This window comes from Mytilus trossulus, chromosome 13 (assembly GCF_036588685.1).
Source record: "Mytilus trossulus isolate FHL-02 chromosome 13, PNRI_Mtr1.1.1.hap1, whole genome shotgun sequence".
In the NCBI taxonomy this organism is placed as follows: domain Eukaryota; kingdom Metazoa; phylum Mollusca; class Bivalvia; order Mytilida; family Mytilidae; genus Mytilus; species Mytilus trossulus.
Window position 1 is genome coordinate 59,841,401 of NC_086385.1, and position 23,676 is coordinate 59,865,076.

At 30.9% G+C, this 23,676-nt stretch overlaps 1 protein-coding gene across 1 annotated transcript in view; it reads left to right on the forward strand.

Annotated features, from left to right (window-relative positions):
- LOC134694542 (hemicentin-1-like) overlaps positions 1-17,613 on the forward strand; it is a 41,490-nt gene extending 23,877 nt beyond the window's left edge. The window contains exons 6-12 of the mRNA XM_063555555.1: positions 8,564-8,863; positions 10,821-11,111; positions 12,034-12,096; positions 13,319-13,387; positions 13,993-14,079; positions 17,020-17,091; positions 17,594-17,613. Coding sequence (XP_063411625.1) covers positions 8,564-8,863; positions 10,821-11,111; positions 12,034-12,096; positions 13,319-13,387; positions 13,993-14,079; positions 17,020-17,091; positions 17,594-17,613 — 902 coding nt within the window. The remainder of the gene's footprint in view (positions 1-8,563; positions 8,864-10,820; positions 11,112-12,033; positions 12,097-13,318; positions 13,388-13,992; positions 14,080-17,019; positions 17,092-17,593) is intronic.
- Positions 17,614-23,676: the final 6,063 nt, after the last annotated feature.

A 23,676-nucleotide genomic window follows, 5' to 3' on the forward strand; every position in this document is an offset into this window, starting at 1 on the left:
GAGATACTAGGTTCTGTTAAACCAGTTTTCCTGCTACAGAAAGACCTGTATGGTGAAGTCAAACCAAACATAGACCAGTTGTTCAACCATGTTGAATTTTATAAATCCATTGATCACATTGTTAATTCTAGGAACCTCAAAGGTTTGCAAAGGGTAAAAGGGATGTGGTGTATGTATCCCGACTCTGAAACTGATAGGAACACTTTAATAACCAAGGGATTGGTTCTATACCCGCAATCCTAATGCAAAGGTTTACGATCATGACAATCCTCATCACTGGCGTGTTATGGTCAAGAACATCCCATGCTCTGCTGAGGATGGGATGGACAGATAATGAGGGCGGTAGAAAATCTAGGAGGGACAGTCCACACATTAGACAGAGAGCGACTCAGAGTTGACGGTTTACTCACCAATTGCCAAACAGGAGACAGGATATTATACTGTGAACCCATGGAAAAGGTCTTTCCTAGAACTCTCAGAATTGGTAAATATATGGCCGTTTTGTAACACAAAAAGCAGAAAACTGATTCCTCTCAGCTCATATGTAACAAATGTCTGCAAACTGGGCAGGTGCTCAGAGAATGTCCAAATGAATGGGTATGTACAACATTCAATAACCCAGGACATAAGAAAGCTGAATGATCAAATTTCGAGACTGCTATTGCCAACGCCCAAGAACATCCAGTCAACGTCAATAACGCTAGCATGCGTCAATCTGTAATTCATCTATAATGCTTCAAATAAAAAGGATGCAGCTCTTAATATGAACGAGCCTGAACCACAAGGCATTTCATGAAATTGAAAAGGCAAAAGCTAAAGCTAAAAACAAGTCTGGCAAAAAAACCGGTCCACAACAACTTAATATAGACAACGAGGAGAATCCAAATCAATCAACATTGTTCTTTCATTTCCAAGGAAACAACAATGTTGGAACTCCTGATGGACGCAAAGATAAACACCAACAGACCAAATTCACGAATGAACATCAAATATTCAGAAACCAAAGGGACCCTAACTATCATTCAGCTCAACTAAATGTACAAAAACTTTATGAACAATAAATAGAAAAATTTACCACCTATTTCCATGAACATTTGTATATATCTACTTTTTTCTGTGTTTTTATTTATAGTGTAAAAAACAAACAAAAAAGAGCTTTTTGCAATAAAAGATTGTATGTGTCCAACTGATGTTATGGCAAACATAAACCATGTTCTCATTTTATGTTTTTTCATGACTTTTATTTATTATGTAAAAAAAGAACAAAAAATACCACATCACACAAATGAAGTACGAAACTAATTACATTCATATATTTTTGCACCATACTATCCAGACACACTTACTCCATAACCAGCTATGCTTATCCTTTTTGACGCAGTATATTCACTTGAAGTACAGATCCGTATTTTATTTAGACACACACAAAGAATTCTACACAAACAGATATTATTTCTAGGTTCAACTGTATGGAATGTTTAAGACGTCATCAAAAACTGTCGAGCATATGTTTCATTTGATCACAGTTATAATGTCGTTGAGCACTCGAACGATCCTTATTGAACAATCCAAATATCTGAAAATAGAAAAAGTAATTTCTGAAAATCAAGCTCCTATATTATACATACAGGTACATGTACACTTTACACCTTGAAAAAAGGAGAAACATATTGAAATCTATTAATTTTACAGCACATAGTAAAGTCAATAAGAAGGCTGCAAAACTGTATTATTGTAAAAAACACATATTATAATGATGCATATATATTATATATACTCATGCATTACTACTACTATACGTTTAGTCTTAGTTGTATTGTATACAACTACTTAGAACAGTTAGTTTGATGTACATCTCTGTAGTAATCTTTGCTAATACAAGTATAGTTCATCATTTAGATTAGTAATAATTTAAATATTTGCTCCTTAAACTGCAAAGGGCTAGGAAAGAAAGAAAAACGAGATAGACTATATATTTGCTGTGAAAATCAAAAATGTGACATCTTGTTTATTCAAGAATCCCATTTTACTGATCAAAACATAAATATACTAAATATTGAAACTAAATGTAAGATACGATGTATACAATAGCTTTTGCAATTCCCTATCTAGAGGTGTTTCAATTTTAATTAAAGATAACATAAATCACAAAATAATAAATGAAACTAAAAAGTAAAATCACAAAAATAAAGATGAGGAGGGTGGGTTTATTCTAATTTATGTAGAACTTGATAATAATATCTTCACTTTAGTTAATGTATATGCACCAAATATACAAAGATATAGAAATTATTTCTTCAAAAAAATAAACAACTTAATTGAAAATAATTGATTAGGCATTTTAATCTTTGGTGAAAGTCTGACTGAAAACGACAGAAAAAGTACAAGTACACAAAATTTTAATAAACCTGTAAATAGTTTGAAACAATTAATAAAAAAACACAAGTTAGTTGATATATGGAGAGAAATTAACCCAAACAAAGGACAGTTTACCTGGAGAAGGAAAAATAATTTCAACATAGCAAGCAGAATAGATTATTTTCTTATCAGCTCCGATATAAGACCTCATATTACAGAAGCAGATATTAGACCTGCTGCTATTTCTTACACTGACCATCAGGCAATTTCGTTAAAGCTAAGACACAAAGCACAAAGCAGAGGCCGAGGTTCTTTAAAATTAATAACATTATATTGAGTGACACACAATATCAGAAGCTCATTAATAACTTAATTCAAACTTACAAACAAAAAAATACTTACTACGGCTGTAGATCCTCGAGTTAAGTGGTATGTTTTTAAAGCTGAAGTAAGAGACATAACCATCAACTACTGTAGGCAAAAACAAGCTGAAAATAAAAATAATTATTAAATTAGAACTGTCATTAAAATAAATGAATAAAAATGTAGAAAACTTACAGGATAATAATGTTCAAAATAGAACAAACAATGCTGAGAAAAAAATAGAGAACCTTAACATAAATGAAGCAAAGGGAGCTCAGGTTACATCACGTGTAAAATGGACAGAAGAAGGAGAAAAAACACAAAAAAAATTATTGGCCTTGAAAAATCTAGACAAACTCATAAAAATATTTCTGCACTTACGAATGAAAAAGGAGAAATTATAACAGATTCATCTGAAATTTTAGTTAGTAAAAACCTTTTATGAAAATTTATATAAAAGTACAAATCCTAATGAAAATGAAATAAAAAAATATATAACAGAAACAAAAGTAGATAAAACTCTTTCTCATGACGAAAGTCAAAATCTAGAAGGGGAGCTTACCATAAAAGAATGTACAGAAGCTATTAAATCTATGAATCTAAATAAATCACCAAGCATCGACGGGCTAAGTGTAGAATTTTATCGAACTTTCTGGACATATTTAAAAGAAATTGTTGTTAAAGTTTTTAACACATGCTATCAAAAGGAAGAAATGAGCACACTACAAAAAACAGGAGTAGTCTCTTTATTATATAAAAAAGGGAACCCACTTCTTTTAGACAACTATATACCAATTACTTTACTCAATGTTGATACAAAACTTATGGCATATTCTTTAGCACAACGTCTTAAACCAATACTAACTAAAATCATCCAGAGTGACCAAAACGATTACATAATAAAAAATAGGTATATAGGTTTCAACATTCGTCAAATTCAAGACATAATAGACCATGCATAATACTGAAATATTGAAGGAGCATTGCTCTTCATGATTTTTCCAAGGTCTTTGACTCATTGGAATGGCCATTTATGTATGAAGCACTCGAGAAATTTGGCCTTCCAAATTATTTTATTAAATGGGTAAAAACTCTGTACAAAGACGTAACCGGTTGTATGTTAAACAATGGGTGGGTCTCATCACCATATAACATTAAACGCAGTATTAGACAAGGCTGCCCGTTAAGTTCCCTGGTTTTTGTTATTGCTGTAGAAATTGTGTCCTGCAGAATAAGACAAGATAACAACATCAAAGGTTTTCAAATTAAGCTAGATACTAAAGCACACAGTTTAAAGATTTCTCAACTAGCTGACGACACAACACTGTTTTTCTAAAATCAAAAGATGAAGTACGTCACACTCTTAATATTATTGAAATCTTTGGAACACTATCAGGTTTAAAATTAAATTTATCAAAAACTGAGGGCATTTGGTTAGGAAAAATAAAACATTGTAAAGTTTGAAAATATAACATGGAATAAAGGACCAAAAAAAAAGTCTAGAAGTTTATTTTGGAACAGATCGAGCTGAATGTGATAAGCTGAAGACTGCAAAAAATAATACAGAAATGTGACAAATTAATAAGTAATTGGAAAAAAAGAAATCTTACAATGATAGGTAAAATAACAGTTGTAAAATCTCTTTTTATACCAAACCTTACATATTTAGCTTCAGTCACAAACCAACCACATGAATTCATTCAACAGTTTAAAACTCTAATCTACAATTTTATATAGGATGGTAAACGATAAAAAGTTTAACGAACCACGCTAAACAAAATTGAGGGAGGGCTTAAGATGACAGATATAGACACTTATATAACTGCACTACAAATAGCATGGATCAAAAGACTTACTGCAGATGATTTTGCTAACTGGAAAGTAATTCCGACATTTTATTTTAATAAATTTGCTTCTAATTTCATGCTACTTTACATGAATCTAGACAACATTTACTCAATACAAAACCTACATAAAACTTTACCAAAATTTTATATAGAAATTGTTAAGTCTTGGTTAAAAGTACAAAATTTAAATAATACCAAACTCAATATGAATTTTAAAACCATTAGACAACAAATTGTATGTGCCTGTCCCAAGTCAGGAGCCTGTAATTCAGTGGTTGACGTTTGTTTATGTGTTACATATTTGTTTTTCGTTCATTTTTTTACATAAATAAGGCCGTTAGTTTTTTCGCTTGAATTGTTTTACATTGTCTTATCGGGGCCTTTTATAGCTGACTATATGTGGTATGGGCTTTGCTCATTTTTGAAGACCGTACGGTGACCTATAATTGTTAATGTTTGTGTCATTTTGGTCTTTTGTGGATAGTTGTCTCATTGGCAATCATACCACACCTTCTTTTTTATATGATAAAATTTCAAGGAAAGTGTTTAGTTTTTATAAAATGGATAAAAGAAGGTATTATATACGTTAATGATATAATTGACCAAAATGGTAATATCTCTCAAGAAATAATATCTAATAAAATATCCTCAAAATCAAATTTAATGTTTGAAATTTCAAAACTTAAATATGCTATACCAAATAAATGGCTCAAGGTACTTAAATCAGAAAAATCAATAAAATCAAAAGTAAAAAATAAACTTTACCTATTAATACAAAGAAAAAAATAAGATAATAAGTTAACAAGTAATGGAAACAAAACAGATATACACACACATTAAAAGTGGAAATGAAGGCACGTCTTCAGGTTTCTTTAAATGGAAACGTGTCCTAAATTTAGATTCTTTAATCCCAATTAAATCAATGTTAAACTTTGTATATACTTATCTAAAAAATAACAGATTAAAATATTTAAATGGAAATTGCTGCATCATATCCTTCGCTGTAAACAACTGCTTTTTCAATGGAAGATAAAAGAAGACAGTAAATGTGACTTATGTAATGTAACAGAAGATTATAAATATTTTTTTTCTAGAATGTCATTACTTTAAAAAAAAAATTGGGAAAAGATCAAATTATTATTAAATAAAGTTAAAATAGGTCATCATATCCTAAACTACAGAAGTCTCATTATAGGATAAAAATCAGTGATATTAATTATTATGATATAAATCTGTTGATGACACGCATTACATTTTCTATCCACAAGTGCACCCACAGTTCAAATTATAAAACGTCAAATTTTGATGTGTATTTCCTGTTCAAAACAGATTTTTTGAACTACTTAAATATTTCGACACTTTCAGGTGGTAAACATGGTGATATTTTGAAAGACGTAAGCTTGTACATATAATTATTATTCTTGCATATATGTTATATGCTATATTTATTCAGCAAACCCTACATGTGTCTCAATATTATTTTATCTTAAAACCACGTGCTGTGGACTTCGTCATTATCATTATCAGCGATCGTGATAAAAGATAAAACCCCTACTATTCTTGAAGCATCCTTTATGTAACATATCACATATTCATAAATAAATAAACTTATATAATGTACTTCAATTCGCAACCAAGTATGTATACCTACATAATTAATATATAACAAACTGCTTCGACTGTTAATTTGCCTCCATCTTGTGATCCTTGATCAATAGGGCATGACCAGGTCAACTAACATATATACAGAGTCAAAGCGGTTCACGAATGTAATTGTTTCCGGAAATTAATTTCTGTAGTAATCTGTATACATAGTATTGTTACATGTTAATCTAACCATTTATTATTATTATTAATTTACTGAACACTCTCCATGTTTGTTCAGTAAAACTAACACTACTGGGGTGCCCTGTCTAATGCTGTTGACATGGTATTCATTATAACAGCAATAGTGCAATAAATCAGATTTTAGATAAAAAACAAAAACAAAAAAACTACCAAATAAAACCAAATCATTGGTAGTGTACTTTCACGAATAACACGACGCGTGCCACATCTTAAGCACAATCCGCTTACCCTTCCGAAACACTCGAGTTTACCACGATGGGTTTATAATACCCAGTCATACTGACATATTGAGTTGAGCCATATTTTTATTTTTTTTAATTGTTTAGATATAAATAAGACCGTAAGTTTTCCCGTATGAATTGCTTCACATTATTATGTGGTGGTCATTTGTAGTCAACTATACGGTATGCTGAAGGCTGTATGGAAACCAATTATTTCTTACATCCACTGCATTTAAACTCTGGATGATATTTGTCTCATTGGTAACCACACTACATCTAACTTTATTTCAATTTCTATGTTGTGTTTTGTAACATTGTTTATCTTTTTACGCATAAAAACCCCTGTGCCCTCTTTTTGGAAGCTCGTGCAACAGTCATTCTTCCGCGATAAAAAAAAAAGAAGAAAAAAAGTCATATTAGAAAAATCCAATTTCAACTCTAAATATATTTCTTTATAAAACTCAAATGAAGATCTAACTTGAACTCTACTTCAAAAGGTGACCCAAATTCAGAGTTGGAAGTCGATTGTTACACTCGAAACTCTACCTTCAAGTGTGACTCAAAATCGAAGTTCAACTCGAAACTTGGTATGTGGATGAGAGATGTCTTATTGGCAATCATAACCCATTTGTTTATTTCTATTAAAAAGTTTTGTTCACATTAAACATAACCGATTTAAACTGTTCTGACATTTTGAACTTTTAAACCTCCATGGATTGTTTTAAAACATGTATATGAGTTATTCTTCAGGAACGAGATAAAAGCGTCTACTGTGAAACATTTTTTTTCTTTACAGATAAATGTACCGATGCATGTACAGTCAACATTACTGTTTTATACTGACAGTATAATTATCAGGCGTGGCACAGGATTCCTTATAATCTTTAAGGAATCTAATATGATACTGATTCCGTTTGAAAAAACGACAGGACCAACTAAGAGTTGTGTTTTATCCTAAATAATATACTTTTTCCATTGGTCAATTTTTGTTGCTTATACATGTAATTGGTTACATCATTTAAACTTATGTAGATAGTTGTCTCACTGGTAATCTTAAAACATCTCCTTATTTTGAAGTGTATATTTTAAACATATTTTTTTTTCGAAATGGTCACGTGATTTTATCTCATCAAGTAATGGGATTTTATCTCATCAAGTAACACACCATAAATGACAGAACCACATCAAATTCTGAAACCAACACATCATGTAGTGTAAAATCGTCAAATTATGAAACCTCATTACGTAATGTTATACGGAATAACAAAATCATATAATGTTATGAAACATCTACATTACGTTAAGTCACATACACATCAAGTAATGTTAAAACCACATTGCCTAATGGCACAACCACATTACAAAATGGTGAAACCACATCGAGTAATGGCAAAACCATATAAAGTACTGACAGACCTATATTACGTCAATACAAAACAATATCATGTGATATTGTGTTATCATTAAGGAATGACTATTCCATATTGCGTTATATCAAAACATCATTATGTAATTCAAAACCACATTATGTAAAAACAAATTATCATCTAGTAAAAATAAACTAATATAACGTTATACCAGAGTTGAACATAAGACAGTTGTGGCGTTACATAGTTTTTATCCAACGCAATCATATGTCTAAACGTTGTTTTCAATTTCGACTTGCATATATAAATATATGTTTATATGAGAAAACTCTTTTTATGCTTGGCGTTACTTTTGTCTGTTTTATGTTATTACCATTTTGAGGTATTCATTTTATTGTTGCACTATTGACAGTGCTATCTTTTTTATTTGAAACATCTACATAATTTGAAAATTCTAGAATGAGGATGATTATGCATCTTAATGATGTCGTTTTACGATTATTTTATTTTATTATCTTTCCACGATTAAGTTTGCAATTACATGTTTTATCTTTTAAAGGTAGACCTATTGCCACAATTGAGAAAATGAAGTATATTGCAAACTATGGTGATACCATAACTCTTCAGTGTAAAGTTACATCGATTCCTTCATATTCAACTTTATATTGGCAAAAGATTTCTGAAGGATCTATAACAAATATAACAACTGGTTATCAAGGAATCAGTGGTGTAACCTTAAAAAACCCATCATTAACGATAGAGTTTGTAACAACATTCGATGCTGGCATTTATAAATGCATTGCTGAAAATGCTATTGGAACGGGGAACAGCACAGAATGTAGTTTGACAATAATTGCTGGTAAATATACATGTCCTTACTAACTAACTGATAAAACTAAACATCATGCATTTAAGGGACATGCTAATTAGACTTGTTACTAAAACCTAATGATTGATTGTATATAGTATCAAATATATATATAAAGTCACCGTTATGAAGATGTGGGAATTTATCCACAAAAACAGACGGACAAGGTTGTTGAAATGATGAAATATAAAATGAAAACACAGCGATTAAATTTAAAGGTAATCCAAACAAGGTGTAAAAAAAAGCCCGTGCATCTGTTTAAATATAATTCAAATCCAACTGCAACAGTAGTATACCGCTGTTAAAAACTAATTAATCCATGGACATATAAATACACACTATCAAGCTTTCGCAATTTTTTTTTCTTCCCTCGCCGGGATTTGAACTCATACTACTGAGATATCGTGACACCAAATCGCCTGTACTGTATCCGACGCGCTATACATATAATGCTCCTGAACTGAGGTTTATAAGCAATACTAATTAGCATGTCCTTTAAGGCTCTATAGATATGCAGTGTCTAGGTGATTGAGTGAAATATCGTATCGGACACAGTGTAAGGCGATTTGGTGCCACGATATCTCAGTGCCATGAGTTCGAATCCCGGCCTTGGAAGAACAAAAAATGTGCTTCCCTTAAACAAAAATATAAATCAAGGCAAAAATTGGTTAACACTCTCATAGTTTTCTTATAATACATCTTTATATATTTTTAGGATAGGTGCATCACATGTATGTACGAACACGTCTGATTTGCCTGATGCCTTTTGTTATCTATTATTCATGTGTTTCTTTGTCTAATATATTCTCCTATTTATTTGTAATGTAGTCCTGTAATATTATGTTGTCACTTTAATGTTATATTTAACATTGCCATTAAAGTGAGAGGTTCGGCATGCCACAAAACCAGGTTAAACCCACCATTTTTTTCCTTAAAAATGTCCTGTACCAAATCAGGAAAATGACCATTGTTATATCATAGTTCGTTTCTGTTTGTGTAACATTTTAACGTTGTGTTTCCATTGTGTCGTTTGTTTTCTCTGATATTTGAGAGTGAATTCACATTACTATAAGACGTGTCACGTTATTTTTTTTTATCCCAAACTCATGTATTTGGTTTTGATGTAATATTTGTTATTCTCATCGGATTTTGTTTAACGCTTTGTCCGTTTCTGTGTGTGTTACATTTTAATATTGTGTCGTTGTTCTCCTCTTATATTTAATGCGTTTCCCTCAGTTTAAGTTGGTCACCCAGATTTTGTTTTTTGTGCATAGATTTACGATTTTTGAACAGCGGTATACTACTGTTGCCTTTATTTAAAAGTAGAATAACCAAAAATGCTACAATTTTCATTTGTAAGCCGACCAGTTAATAAAATATAGAAAACCTCGTGATACGAATTGTAATCTCAAGAATGTCCCAAAAGAATGACAGGTACAATGTTTTTTACAAGCCAGAGCGTTAACATTTCTGGGCAAAACACAGACAATATAATCTTCAGTGTAAAGGCCAGTTTATCACAATTTCCTTAATTCAAGTAATCGCCATTGATTATTATATTATGCATGTTTAAATATATTTTTTATAGTGGATTTGGAAACAAGTTTTGCAACTTATGATCCTTTTCCACTTTGTGGTAGCGAGTGATGCCTTGTTGCGGAATCAACCTGCTCTTCTTCGAAATCTAAAATAGTATCTTATACGTGCAAGATATATGGCTCTCTCTTATCACGGGTCAGCCATTTACGTCCCCTTCCGACTGACTTTCATCGTTTCCTCAATACCATACTCCCAAATCGTGTCAGGTTGGAGCAGTCCCTAAAATTTTCCTCCAGGAATGGGAATCAAACCGAAACCTCTGTGTTAGTAGTCCAATGCACTAACCACTACACCAAGATATTCTTTTACATATATATATATATATATAACATAACTGATTTATTTGTAGATAGACCAGTCATTGTCATCGAAAAAGCTCTACACATAGCATTCGTTGGTTTTTCTTTAGAAATAGAATGTTCTATTCAATCCAAACCAAAACATACATATGTGTACTGGACGCAAAATAGGAATCTAACCAATACGATTATTATTCCCGGAACCGTCGGATTCGATGGAATGACTGTTAACAATCCAAATTTGTTTATTCCTAAAGTGGACATATTTATGGGCGGGGAATATATATGTCTTGCAACCAACGAAGTAGGAACAGGACAAAGTAAAGCAACTACCCTAATAGGTATAGCATACTCTCCGGCTTGATGGTTTTCTTTTCATATACAATGAACAGTGTTTTTTAGTGATTTTATAAATCGATTTAGAAGAAAAATCTAATAACAAATTATAACTCAGAAATTGCAAAGTATCACCAAAAGGCGACACCGAGATGTCAACAGTGTTAGCCTATAACACGTTTACTAAGTGTTATCATCCGCTTTGCAACATTGATTCATGTTTTTGATATATTTTGTTATGTAGTTATTACGCCTTTATATGAACATGTATAAAGGAGTAAAACTACTGTTGAACAGTTGTCGTCGTCACACATTTACACATGTTCACTTATGGATGTCAATTTTGTTGAAAATAAATATTAATGAGAGCAGATTTGTGTACAGATTACCTTCAATACATACACCGATCGTCATCCAATATGTCTCTAATAATGAATTTGTCACATCTTGAAACAATCGGTAGCAATTTATCATAGACGACGAACATTTTAAATCACTGATCAAGTTAAAATACTTTATATATATAAAAAAGTCAGCTAACATAAAAAGGGTAACAATTTGGTGTGAAATCGAAAGTATAGATTAAGATGGATTTTTGTCTTGCTGAAGCATTTATTCAAAATTAATCTTAAGCCAATGGTGTTATTAAAAATCTTTATTTACTTTTGATACATTTGAACGTTGCTTATTTTATTCGGCATTACTTACGGGGTGTGTTGAAATAAAAATTAGAACACATTATGTGTAAAACGCAAAGATGATTCAACTGCATATCGGACCGGGAATTCAGAAAGCAGACTTAATTTAAATCATAATATGTCTGCATGGTGAAATATGTAGTGTTTGCAATTGTGTATTAATTTTCCGGTTATTACTGTTCAATAGTAACAGAACTTATAATAAAATGTAAAAGTAATTATGTTACAGTGAAATATGCAAACGACGAATTAGACGTGTCCACTACCAACTATGAAACCAACAAACATGAAGGTAAGCAATTGTTTAAAAAGTAAAATCACAAATATACTGAACTCCGAGCAAAATGGAAAGTCCCTAATAAAATGACAAAATTAAATAATGAAACACATCAAATGAATTGACAACAACTGTCATATTCCTGACTTAGTACAGGTATTTCCAAATTTAGAAAATGGTGGATTGAACCTTATTTTATAGCGCTAAACCTCTCACTTGTATGATAGTCAACCAGTCAGATATATTGTCCCTGGAACAAAATATAAAAAAAGAGATGTGATATGATTGCCAACTAGACACGATTTATCAGAACAAGTATTGTTTTCTTATTTAAGTAAAATAATAAAGATAACACTCTCGTACGGGCTTTTTCTATTGGCCTTCCACATTTTTTGATTGGTGCGCCACATATGTTACCGGAGGACTAGCTGACTATGCGGTTTGGGCTTTTCTCTTTGTTGTACGGTCAACTATAGTTGTTAATGTCTGTATCATTTTGATCTTTTGTCGATAGTTGTCTCATTGGCAATCATACCACATCTTCTTTTTTATATTACCTTCTATTTTTGTCGTCATATCATTCTTTTGGTTTTTTGAAACATACAGAAAGCGGTCCATTGCGCACACGGGAAAGAAAGTACGATATTTTATTACCAATCCATACAGTGTCTAAACAATCAATAGTGTCTTCCAGCTTCAATCTGATATGTACTGTGGATTTATTGATTTTCATTGTACAGTAATATTTGTTCATTTCTAATGTACAACTGAACCATGATTTTTAAAATTCAATCAATTACAACTTTTCGATAAGTTGATAGGCAGATTTTTAGGGGAACAACAAAACAAAATATCCACGAACATGCACAATGATTTTCTCTATCCACGAAAATTTGAACCCACGAAGATTAATGAATTCACAGTATTAGAAATTGTTTTCGCTTATCATGCTTATATAATATTTCTTTTAAACAAATTAACTCGTGATGTGTTTTTTTGTCATGTTCCATATATTTACATCGTGTATATTACTTTAAAAGGTTCTTGGCGTAATCAAAGAAATATTAATCAGCTGCAACTGCCTTTTTTTACTTATGTTGAGAAAACATTAAACTTCAACAAAAAAACTAAATGCACTACAAAGATTGGCACTTTTTAATGAAAGAAGTGTGAATGTAAATAAATAAGCTATGTAGGTAAGATTGTTCACGCCGTAATGTAAACTGCAATATTTTAGGCACTACTGCACCTGAGATTTCTCAGTCGCCCCTTCCTGAGGAAATATCAAGACATGAAACAAGTTCAAGTAAGCTTACTTTCAAACATAAATATACATACGAATCTAGCGTCTTAATTGATTTTTATCACGTGTTCAACTATCTCAATAGGCTTTATATAAAAAGAAATAATATCGGAAACATTGTTTGCATGAAGAATCTAAGACACTTATTTCAAACCGAATGGCTTTAATTCCCTAGAAAATGCTTTTTAAATCAAGTATATCGAGTGAGAATACAATATGTAACAGTATGTAACGTTGAAACAAACAAAAACTGAAATAATCGTAAATTTTTCAAAGGAAGTGCGATCTGATGCATTGACAAGAAAGACATTTGTTTCTATGCACGCGATATATGAATGTAAAATGACTTGGACAGAATTGGTTAAAATACAAATTCGTTAACATTTAAAATTACCAAACACTGCATTTCACAACAAATTATCGACGTTCATCAAAATATTGTTATTTTTGCTGCCATGTCTGTTGTTAATGGAGAGAAAATTTTAACCGGCACATATAAAATGGATTCAATTGAAATAGTCAGTCTTAACATGCTTAAAGCAAATCAAATAATTAATCGATTAACTTAATTCAGAAAAAGTATATGTCACTCGTCTTCTTTTTAACAGGCGATAATCAATTCTCGGATGATGTAACCAAAATGAAGAATGATATTACACCTGAAGGCATGTATGTAACAGAAACAGTAGGCGTGGGTAGGTTTACTTAAACGTAAACTTAGTTAATCATGTTATCGAGGTAAACATCAGATACATATTCTTTTATATGATATAACTAGAATCAGAAACATCGGATGTAAGCTGACTTCTATGCAGTATGGGCTTTGCTTATTGTTAAGGCCATGCGTGACCTATATTGGGTATATTGGTCTCTTGTGGTGTGTAGTCTCATGGGAAATATCTTTTATATTCTATTGATTTATCTTTTTGTAAACTCGAGTAGGTATCCTGTTTTAATTTGTTCTTACTACAAAATGTGCTAAATTATTTTATTATAGAGACCAGAAGCTGTAGTACGAGTGAAAATGAGAAAACCCATTATCCAAGTCACAATTTGTAAAAAAATAAGTATAAACCCTTTTCTATACCTCTACCAGTGAACGCTTCTGATGTGACACGAATTATCTGTGATGCACTTTCTGTACATGTATTGTAATATAAAGAATTATTATTATATAAAACTTAAATCATACGTAACGCGTAGGGTTTTCTAACTTAGAAAAACCAAACTTGGGATCCATATTTGGCGTCACTTTCTTAAAAGGAGTTGTATTTTTTGCATTTGACTCTTCTCATTTAATCTCCATGGAAGAGTCTTTTTGTAGAGAAAATACGAATTTGGCGCACGTAAACTATATTCAGATGTGTTTATGGACTTTGCGAATTGATTTTCCTTTAAGTTCAGTATTTTTGTGATTTTACGTTGTGCCTTGTATCTATCAAATGAGTTATGACCTCATCACCTTATGTATGGTTCGTTCTTTTCTGCTGCTACACCACTAGTCATTATAAGGAAAGGTTAGTTCGTCGGACTTCGTCCTCAAGTAGGTTCGACCGCGCATAATTATATTTGCATGCATTTGCATGTTTCCCAATAGGAGTATGTAAATAAGTTGTTATTGTTTGTTACTGTGTGTTTGATTTGTATGCCGCCTTTGTTGCAATTAAAAAGTTCAGTATATGCATCCGTTCGATCGTTCGTCTGTCCGTCTCTCCCGCTTGAAGTAACCATGTTGGTCTTTCCAGTTGCAGTTTTGTGTCTAGGTAATTTTTGATTAGGTTGAGGTCCAATCAACTTGCAACTCAGTACATATGTTTCCTTAAACATGTAAAATTTGATATTTCTAATTTTTTAACCCAATTTCACGGTCAACTGAACATTGAAAATAAAAGTGCGATTGGTGCATTCAATTACTACGGACATATTCTTGTTTTTCTATCAGTAATTAACTATCGATGAACAGGATTGGTAGTTTCGTCCTTTGCATTGTGTTTCATTTATTCATCATGGGGACGTTTCCAGCTAGGTTTTGTTTTTTGTTGCTTTCAATGGAAAGGCTGTATGGTGACAAATAATTGCTTTCTTTCAATCGATACTGTATCTGGTTGACTATTGTCTTATTGGCGATTGAATAACAAATTTTGTATATCAAGGAATGTTTTTTTTTCAAAAGAATCAAAACCTTTTTTTTATTTTTATAAAACATTGATTGATATTACAGCTCAGTAACTTAAAACATTATATACATCATTTCTAATTAGTATTTCTTTTTACATATTCGAAAATGAAAGAATGGTTTGTAATGCAATACATATAAAAAAAAAAGAAAAAAAAAAGATGTGGTATGATTGTCAATGAGACAACTATCCACAAGAGACCACAATAACACAGAATTTACAACTATAGGTCACCGCACGACCTTCAACAATGAGCAAGCCCATACCGCATAGTAAGCTATAAAAGGCCCCGAAATAACAATGTAAAACAATTAAAAAGGGAAACTAACGGCCGAATTTATTTTTAAAAAATGAACCAAAAACAAATATGTACCACATCAAACGAATGGATAACAACTGTCATATTCCTGACTTGGTACAGACATTTCTTATGTAGAAAATGGTGGATTGAACCTGGTTTTATAGCTAGCCAAACCTCTATGTGTATGATAGTCCCATCAAATGTCATTACATTGTCAACGATGCGTGAACAAAACAAACAGACACAATATGTAAAAATTTCAAAATTAGGGGTACAATATAAAAAAAACAACAAAAACCGAATTACAGGCTCCTGATGTTATATAATTTGTATGTAGATAGCAAAGATTATAAAATCTGTGATTCACTTGGCTTGTTAGGCTGTCATATATATATTCGGAATCTTCCTGTTATATCGAGAACGTGTCATCAATAAAAATGGTTGCCGAATAGTTCCTACTGTGGTTTTTTTCATAATTTCTTTTCATATTAGTAAAAAGCTAAATTTTAAAGATGATTAAATCCTTATCTTTCTCATACTTTTTCGAAACCTTAAAAAACAAAAAAATGGACTTTCAATTTTTGTCCGCGTTTTAAGTGAAGTTATCTATTCAAATTTGAAAAAAAATTGAACCGTCGAAATGGAGCATCACCAAAATATATTTAAAAAAAGACATATTTTTTTTCTCACAAACTTGAGTTTTAAACAATTCCCCAAATTTAAAAAAGTCACCAATGTTACTTTAGCATGTTAAATGACAAAGCTCATCCGTTGCATATTTATGCAATGTATATTCGAAAATAATTATGAACATATTGAATGTTGCCTGCTTTACGTACTGGCAAATAAAATGCATTATCAGGACAGAAAATATAAATTCGATGTTATTACGAATCCAAATTTGTATTGACTGCTGAGTCGGATTTACAACGTGATAATTAATACATTCCTCTTTTAGACTTTTCATCCAAACCGGAATCATTATTACTCCCATTAACTTCCTTCGACCTGTTTTACAATTGAAAATATATGCACAATCATATATTTAAGAGGGACTCCCATTAAAAATAACTAAACCAATATCTATTTTAATTGTTAATTTTTAACATTCTAGTATTTGTTTTATGAAATTTTGTGTTTGTGTAATATTTTTCTAGACAGAACAGACAACATTTCAGATACTTTTATGAAAAAGGCAGGCAATGACAGTGGAAATAATTCTGGCAAAGGTATGCATTAAAAAAGAAAACTGACCACTTGTTTTTATTGTGAAACGTAAATAAATGGTCTGATATAGCGATATAGATTAAACTAAATAACACTGGCTATAAACTGCCAAGTAAACTAAAAAAAAATACCTAAGAATAATGACTAATGAATCTTTAATAAAAGTTGAATGAATAAATGAATGGATCTTTATTGCAAAATTATAGACATGGTATGACACAATTAATTATAGAAATTACATAATATAGAACATGATCATACCGCAGAGAATATTGTTATTTACATAGTGTGTTAGTGATCTAATAAGATACAAACAGGATCAGTAAATTCCATATGGGTGATAGCAAAGCTCGAACCCCAAATGAAATTTACCGACCCCGTATATTTCGTTTAAGGTCACTTATTTGTAACGAATTTATCTTACCGACTATCTTTGTCTATTGAATTTTGACTACATATGTCTCATTTACAATCTTATCTCACCTTCTTATTTGTATACTACAGTGTTCCAGTGTTCAATTTGAAGAAACTACTTCTCTGCACAAAAGAACTAATGTCAACAATAACAATATACCTTCAGATAACAATATCAAACTTTCAATACATTTGAGGCTTATTAGAAGCTTGTATAAAGTTCAAAAAATTGTGCTTATTAGGCCAAGATTAATAATACTTAAAATGATACTAAAAATGAAAAAAAAACATCAAACAAACAAAAAATATGCCCTTTAACTGGTTCGGGCCACCGTGTAACTTTGCGATGAAGCGTAAAGAAATAAAATGTTTTTTTAACAAATGATATTTAACTAATGTTAAGGAGTTAACATGACACAAAAAAAAAAAAAAACATGACACATGTCACATCTGAACTAAAAGGATTAATGTTTTTGGTGGTCATTCTGTTTAAGGGAAAGTGTTTGTAAATAACTAATCCATTTGTTTTAAATTTTCATGTGAATTCTACTAAAATACATCAAAGAACATCAATGAAATAAACAGCGTAATACGCCAAACATACATATGGAAATAAAAAAATTCGTCAGATATTTTTACTTTATCCAGCTTTTCTAATTTTTACTGATCTTTTTATTTTGATTATTGAGATGCAATTCAAAACCTTAACTCCGAATCCATAGATGTTTTAAAGTCCTTGGCAATCGTGTTTGATTTTTAGCGGGACTAAAACAATATTCAGTGACCTTGATAGACAATGATAGACACAATAAAAAGCATGGAAATAAACTAAGAACTTCCAGATTATTTTAGGAAATATGTGTATGGAAAAATATTTATTTATTTTGAATGAGGATGAAAGCCGACTGCTCACTAAGTTCAGAGTCAGTGCACATAAATTATAAATTGAAAGAGTCAGATGTGTAGGGCTTAGAGTGGCGAATAAAATATGTAAATTATGCAACACTGAAATTGAAAAGGAAATTCATTTTCTTCTTCAGTGTTCTGTTTTACAAAAGATCTGAACAAAATTATATAAATTACTTAGGCCACACCAATTTGATTCCTTTTTCGACGGACCCGCCCTCACCTATTTTTTTCAAAACAGATTTTTTTTATTTTTTTTTATATTCCCGCTTCCCGCATCACGAAATGTAATCATGTCCATTTCCCGCGCCGTTTTTTTGTAAATATTATAAAAAGATATCAACATTTGTTTATAAAATCACAGTCTAACCTGTATATAACGATTTTAAAAATAAAAGCACCCCGCCACACTGTGTAAATACCTGTGAGAATTATTCAGTATTTGTTTCAGCATGAAACATATTTATCGAAAGTGGGAGTCTCGGAGTGCTCCGATATAAGTTTATAAATTTATAAACGCGAAAATACCTATAAAGAACAAAACATTGTTTTCTTTCCCCTTACTTATATTCCCTATAAAATGTTCGTTGTTAGAATAAAGTACAAAGAACTTTTGAAGGATTTGCCTTCAACTGCAATTATATTGTATTCTGGCGAAACAAAACTATCCATATAGACCGTCCTGATTGATTCAGGGGCCTGTCGTTCAGCAGTTAACTAATGATAAGTTTTATCGTTTGTTGATTGTTCATTGGTATTTTCCCGTTTGGATATATAAATTAGATCGTTGGTTTTCCTGTTCGAATTGTGTACGCTTATAGTTTTGGGGTCTTATATAGCTTGCTGTTTGGTCTGTATCAATGTCCTGTGTAATAGTGTATAGTTCTTCTATACAAAATCTTTGAAAACTTTTGTTTTTGTACTAAAAAAAGGGGAGAGTTACATCATATTTTAAACAACTTTTTTTAAAAGAGGGGTCAACTTATTTTGAATAATATTAAAATGTGTTATTGTTAACATGGTTTAAGTCCAGGAATATTACAAAATTCTTGGACATGTTTTGACCATTTAATACCAGATAGATATATAGTTCGTTGGGAAAATATGAGCCCTTTTGTACAAACAAATATATAATAACTTATATTGATCCTTTATAAAACATGAAAAAAGGGATATTTATAACATTAAAGGGTTGCCCCCATACTGATCTTTATGACTTGGATGGAGTATTGTCTCATTGTCAGTCACACATACATAGACCAGATTTAATTATTTCTTGGAGAACTGGGAAAAAATACTTCATAAATTAAAGAAATGTCAAAGTACAAGTGATAAATCAAGTTTTAATATTGTCAAAACCTACTATTTTATGTTTACAAAAAAAAATTGATCGCTCGCTTTTCAAGCTTCGCCTCAAAAATTTGCAAATTAAATTAAAAAAAATATTAAAATTTTCAAATCGCTCGCTCGCCCCAAATTTGGAGTCCAAAATTCCGTAGAACAAGAAATTAAATTGGTGAAGCATTAAATAAGGTTAACAAAAACTTTAAAAGACTCCCAAATAAATCAAAATTAATATGGATAATGTCATCTGAGGATAATGTTAAAAAAAAAATTGAAAAAGTTAGTTTATTATTGTGTACCCCGCCGCATTTTTGCGCCTGTTCCAAGTCAGGAGCCTCTGGTCTTTGTTAGTCTTGTATTATTTTAATTTTAGTTTCTTGTGCACAATTTGGAAATTAGTATGGCGTTTATTATCACTGAACTAGTATATATTTGTTTAGGGGACAGCTGAAGGACTCCTCCGGGTGCGGGAATTTCTCGTTACATTGAAGACCTGTTAGTGACCGTTTGCTGTTGTTTTTTCTATAGAAGGGTTGATGTCTCTTTGATACATACCCCATTTCCATTCTCAATTTTATACGTTATTCAAAAAGAGAAATTCAATTCTAGATTCCGTTTAGTCGTCGGTAGTTTGTCATTCTTTATCATATTGTAAAACAAAATATATTATTCCTGTAGAAATTATTTGTTTAATTGTTAATTAGATAATCAATGTAATCAATATGTAATCACTTGTATGAAATTGAACTTAATGGTACTGCTCAAATTATTAAACGGCATAATTGACAATAACAAAACTTTGTATTGTAATGTATTGTATTGTTAATATCCACTGTACCGATGCTCCCAATTTTACTCTATAACTCTACTGTACCATACAATGTCGTAACAACAATCATGAGTTTGAATTATCCATGTTTACAATTATTGCAAATTATTATAACTTTTTTCAGTTGCTGGAATAGTCATTGGTACTTTAGTGTGTATTGCTGTTCTAATAATTGGAGTAGGCTTGGTGTATAAATATTATTATAACAAAACAATTTGTAAGTATGTTGTATACTCATTACATGGAATAGTTCAAAATGCTTTTGTAATTAAAACACTACGTCGTATTCATGGTATACGCAAAAATGTTATCAGACGAATACGAATGACTGATTTTGATTACTCTTAGATAAAAAGTTTTGACTAATGAGAGGCAAATGATAGCCATTGAAAGATACGAAACAAACTAACAGAAGATCAATTGCAAAATAAAATAACCAATAAACAGCAAAACCAATATGTATTCAGGTAGAACGTTTCGTAGATACATAGATACATAGGCTTCAATATAAGGCAAATACAAAATATTATTGATTACTCAGAGGACTTTAAAGTAGATAGCTCTATACTTTTTGTTGATTTCTCTAAGGCATTTGACTCATTTGAATGGAACTTTATGTCAGAAACTTTGGTAAAATTTGGCTATAAAAGTAGTTTTATAAGATGGATTCAAACAATGTACACATACATAAAAGGTTGAGTAAAAATGGTTGGGTGTCCAGCGGTTTTAACATTTTTCGTGGAATTCGACAAGGATGTCCAATTTCTTCGTTAGCCTTCGGATAAGTGGTTGCAATTATGACAATAAAACTTAGAGAAGATAATAATCTTAAAGGTTTAGAGGTGAAACTAGATGGTAGAAATTGCTCACTTAAAATATGTCAACTTGCAGATGATACAACACTATTTCTTAAATCACCAAATAATGTTAGTTTAGCAATGAATATATTTGAAACTTTTGGACGTTTATCAGGATTACAACTAAACCGAAATAAAACAGAGGGATTTTGGTTGGGAAAACTTAAACATAGCAGAGACAAATTTGGAAACATAAATTGGAAAACAGATAATATTAAAAGTCTTGGCTTTTATTTTGGTTATAACAATCAAGACTGTCAAAAACTAAACACCGATAAACAGCTTAAAAAATGTGAAAAAATAATATCAAACTGGATGAAAAGAAATTTAACATTAATAGGTAAAATAATAGAAGAAAAATCATTAATTCTACCAAATTTAACTTGTATTGCATCAGATATGTACATACCAAAGGAAACAATACAAAAGTTAAAAACTCTAGTATATAATTTCATATGAAATGGGAAAAAAGATAAAGTTAAACGTGCAACTCTTTGTAAAAACTATCTAGAAGGAGGGTTAAAAACGATCGACATAGACTTGTATCTCAAAGCTCTTCAATTACGATGGAATTTAAAACTTAAACAAAATTCTGGTGATAATTGGACAATCATACCCCAAGCCTACTGAAACAAATTTGGTAAAAACTTCTTGATATTTCAAATGAATATTAAAAATGTTAATATGTTAGACAAAACAATATTTAAATCCCTTCCTGAGTTCTATCAGCAATTGATTAAAACTTGGATTAATGTTAAAGGAGGACAGACAAAGATTCCACAATCGTTTCTAGACATAAGAAAACAGATCTTATGGGGCAATCATAACATACAAACAAAAGGAAAACACTTATTATTTACTAAATGGAGTGAACATAATATACTTGATGAAAGAGGTTATATATCAGAAAATAAAATATTATTTAAATTAAAAGATAAACGGGATTGGATTAGAGAGTTATCATTGTTAAAGAAAGCTATTCCGAAACATTGGCAAAATATTTAAAAATATTTTAAAACAAGAAAGATTATTTAAAACAAAAGTAAATATAAAGAAAACAAAATATCTGCAAATACTACTCAATCATAATATTTATCCAGAAACGACAAATATATTCAATACTAACTGCCCCTTATAAGCAAGAAAAACCTGTAGGAATTCTTGAAGAAAATTTAAATATAAAATTTAAAAGCACTCTTAATTTTATATTTAATTACCTAGAAAACAACAAATTTAAAATGTTTAAATGGAAACTTTTCAACCTCATCCTTCCATGCAACGACTTATTAGTACAGTGGAATGTATTAGAAAACATTTTTTGCAACTATAAAAAATTTTTATTACTTGCCCTTATAATAATACTTGCTGACAAGAAATATACAAGTTATTACTTTATCTTAAAATAGATAGACATATTTTAATTTTAATTAAAAAATAATAATAGGTAATATGGCACCCACTATTATCCAGAGACTTTTAATATTGGAGATATTTTACATATGTCAACAGGCCAGGACAGCAGCCAAACGATAAAAAACCTCTGAGGTATATTTTGTGATAAAATTAGCAACAAACGGATATTATCGATGAATGAAACTATAAAACATGTATTGAACTATATACCGTACCCGCTCATTGGCGGATCCACGGGGTGGTGGTTCCGGGGATGAACCCCCTATTTTTGGAAGATCAGTGCATTCGGATGGGGACATGTAGTGGAACCCCATCCCCTTTTGTCCAGGGTTAGGACCACCGTTTTAAAATTACTGGATCCGCTCCTGACGCTTTCATAACACTTATGTTTAGCATACTGAATATTATGATGTTCTTACTATTAGTTAATGTCCTGATAAAAACAAAAACAATCACACATACAGTACAGAAACAATGTGTCAATGAAAGTTTTCATGATATTTTAGGTAGAAATGATTTTGGAATGACATTATACAGGTTTTAAAGAGCTCAAATGATTTTTTTACGGGACAGTGGTCACTTCATAAGGTATTTCACTGTGTCCTGTCGTGAAATTAATGCAGGTTCAATTCATAACAATGCACAAAACCGGTTTAACTACTTTTGCAAGGCGAAAGTGAAAGTCGAATCGTGAAGCCAATAAACAATATTTTTTTATCTGAGCATGCAAATTGAAGATTACGTTATATATTTTACATTAAATATATTTGCAGAATAAAAACTTTGGTAATGAGAGTTCCAGACAATATATTACTTGACTGTTT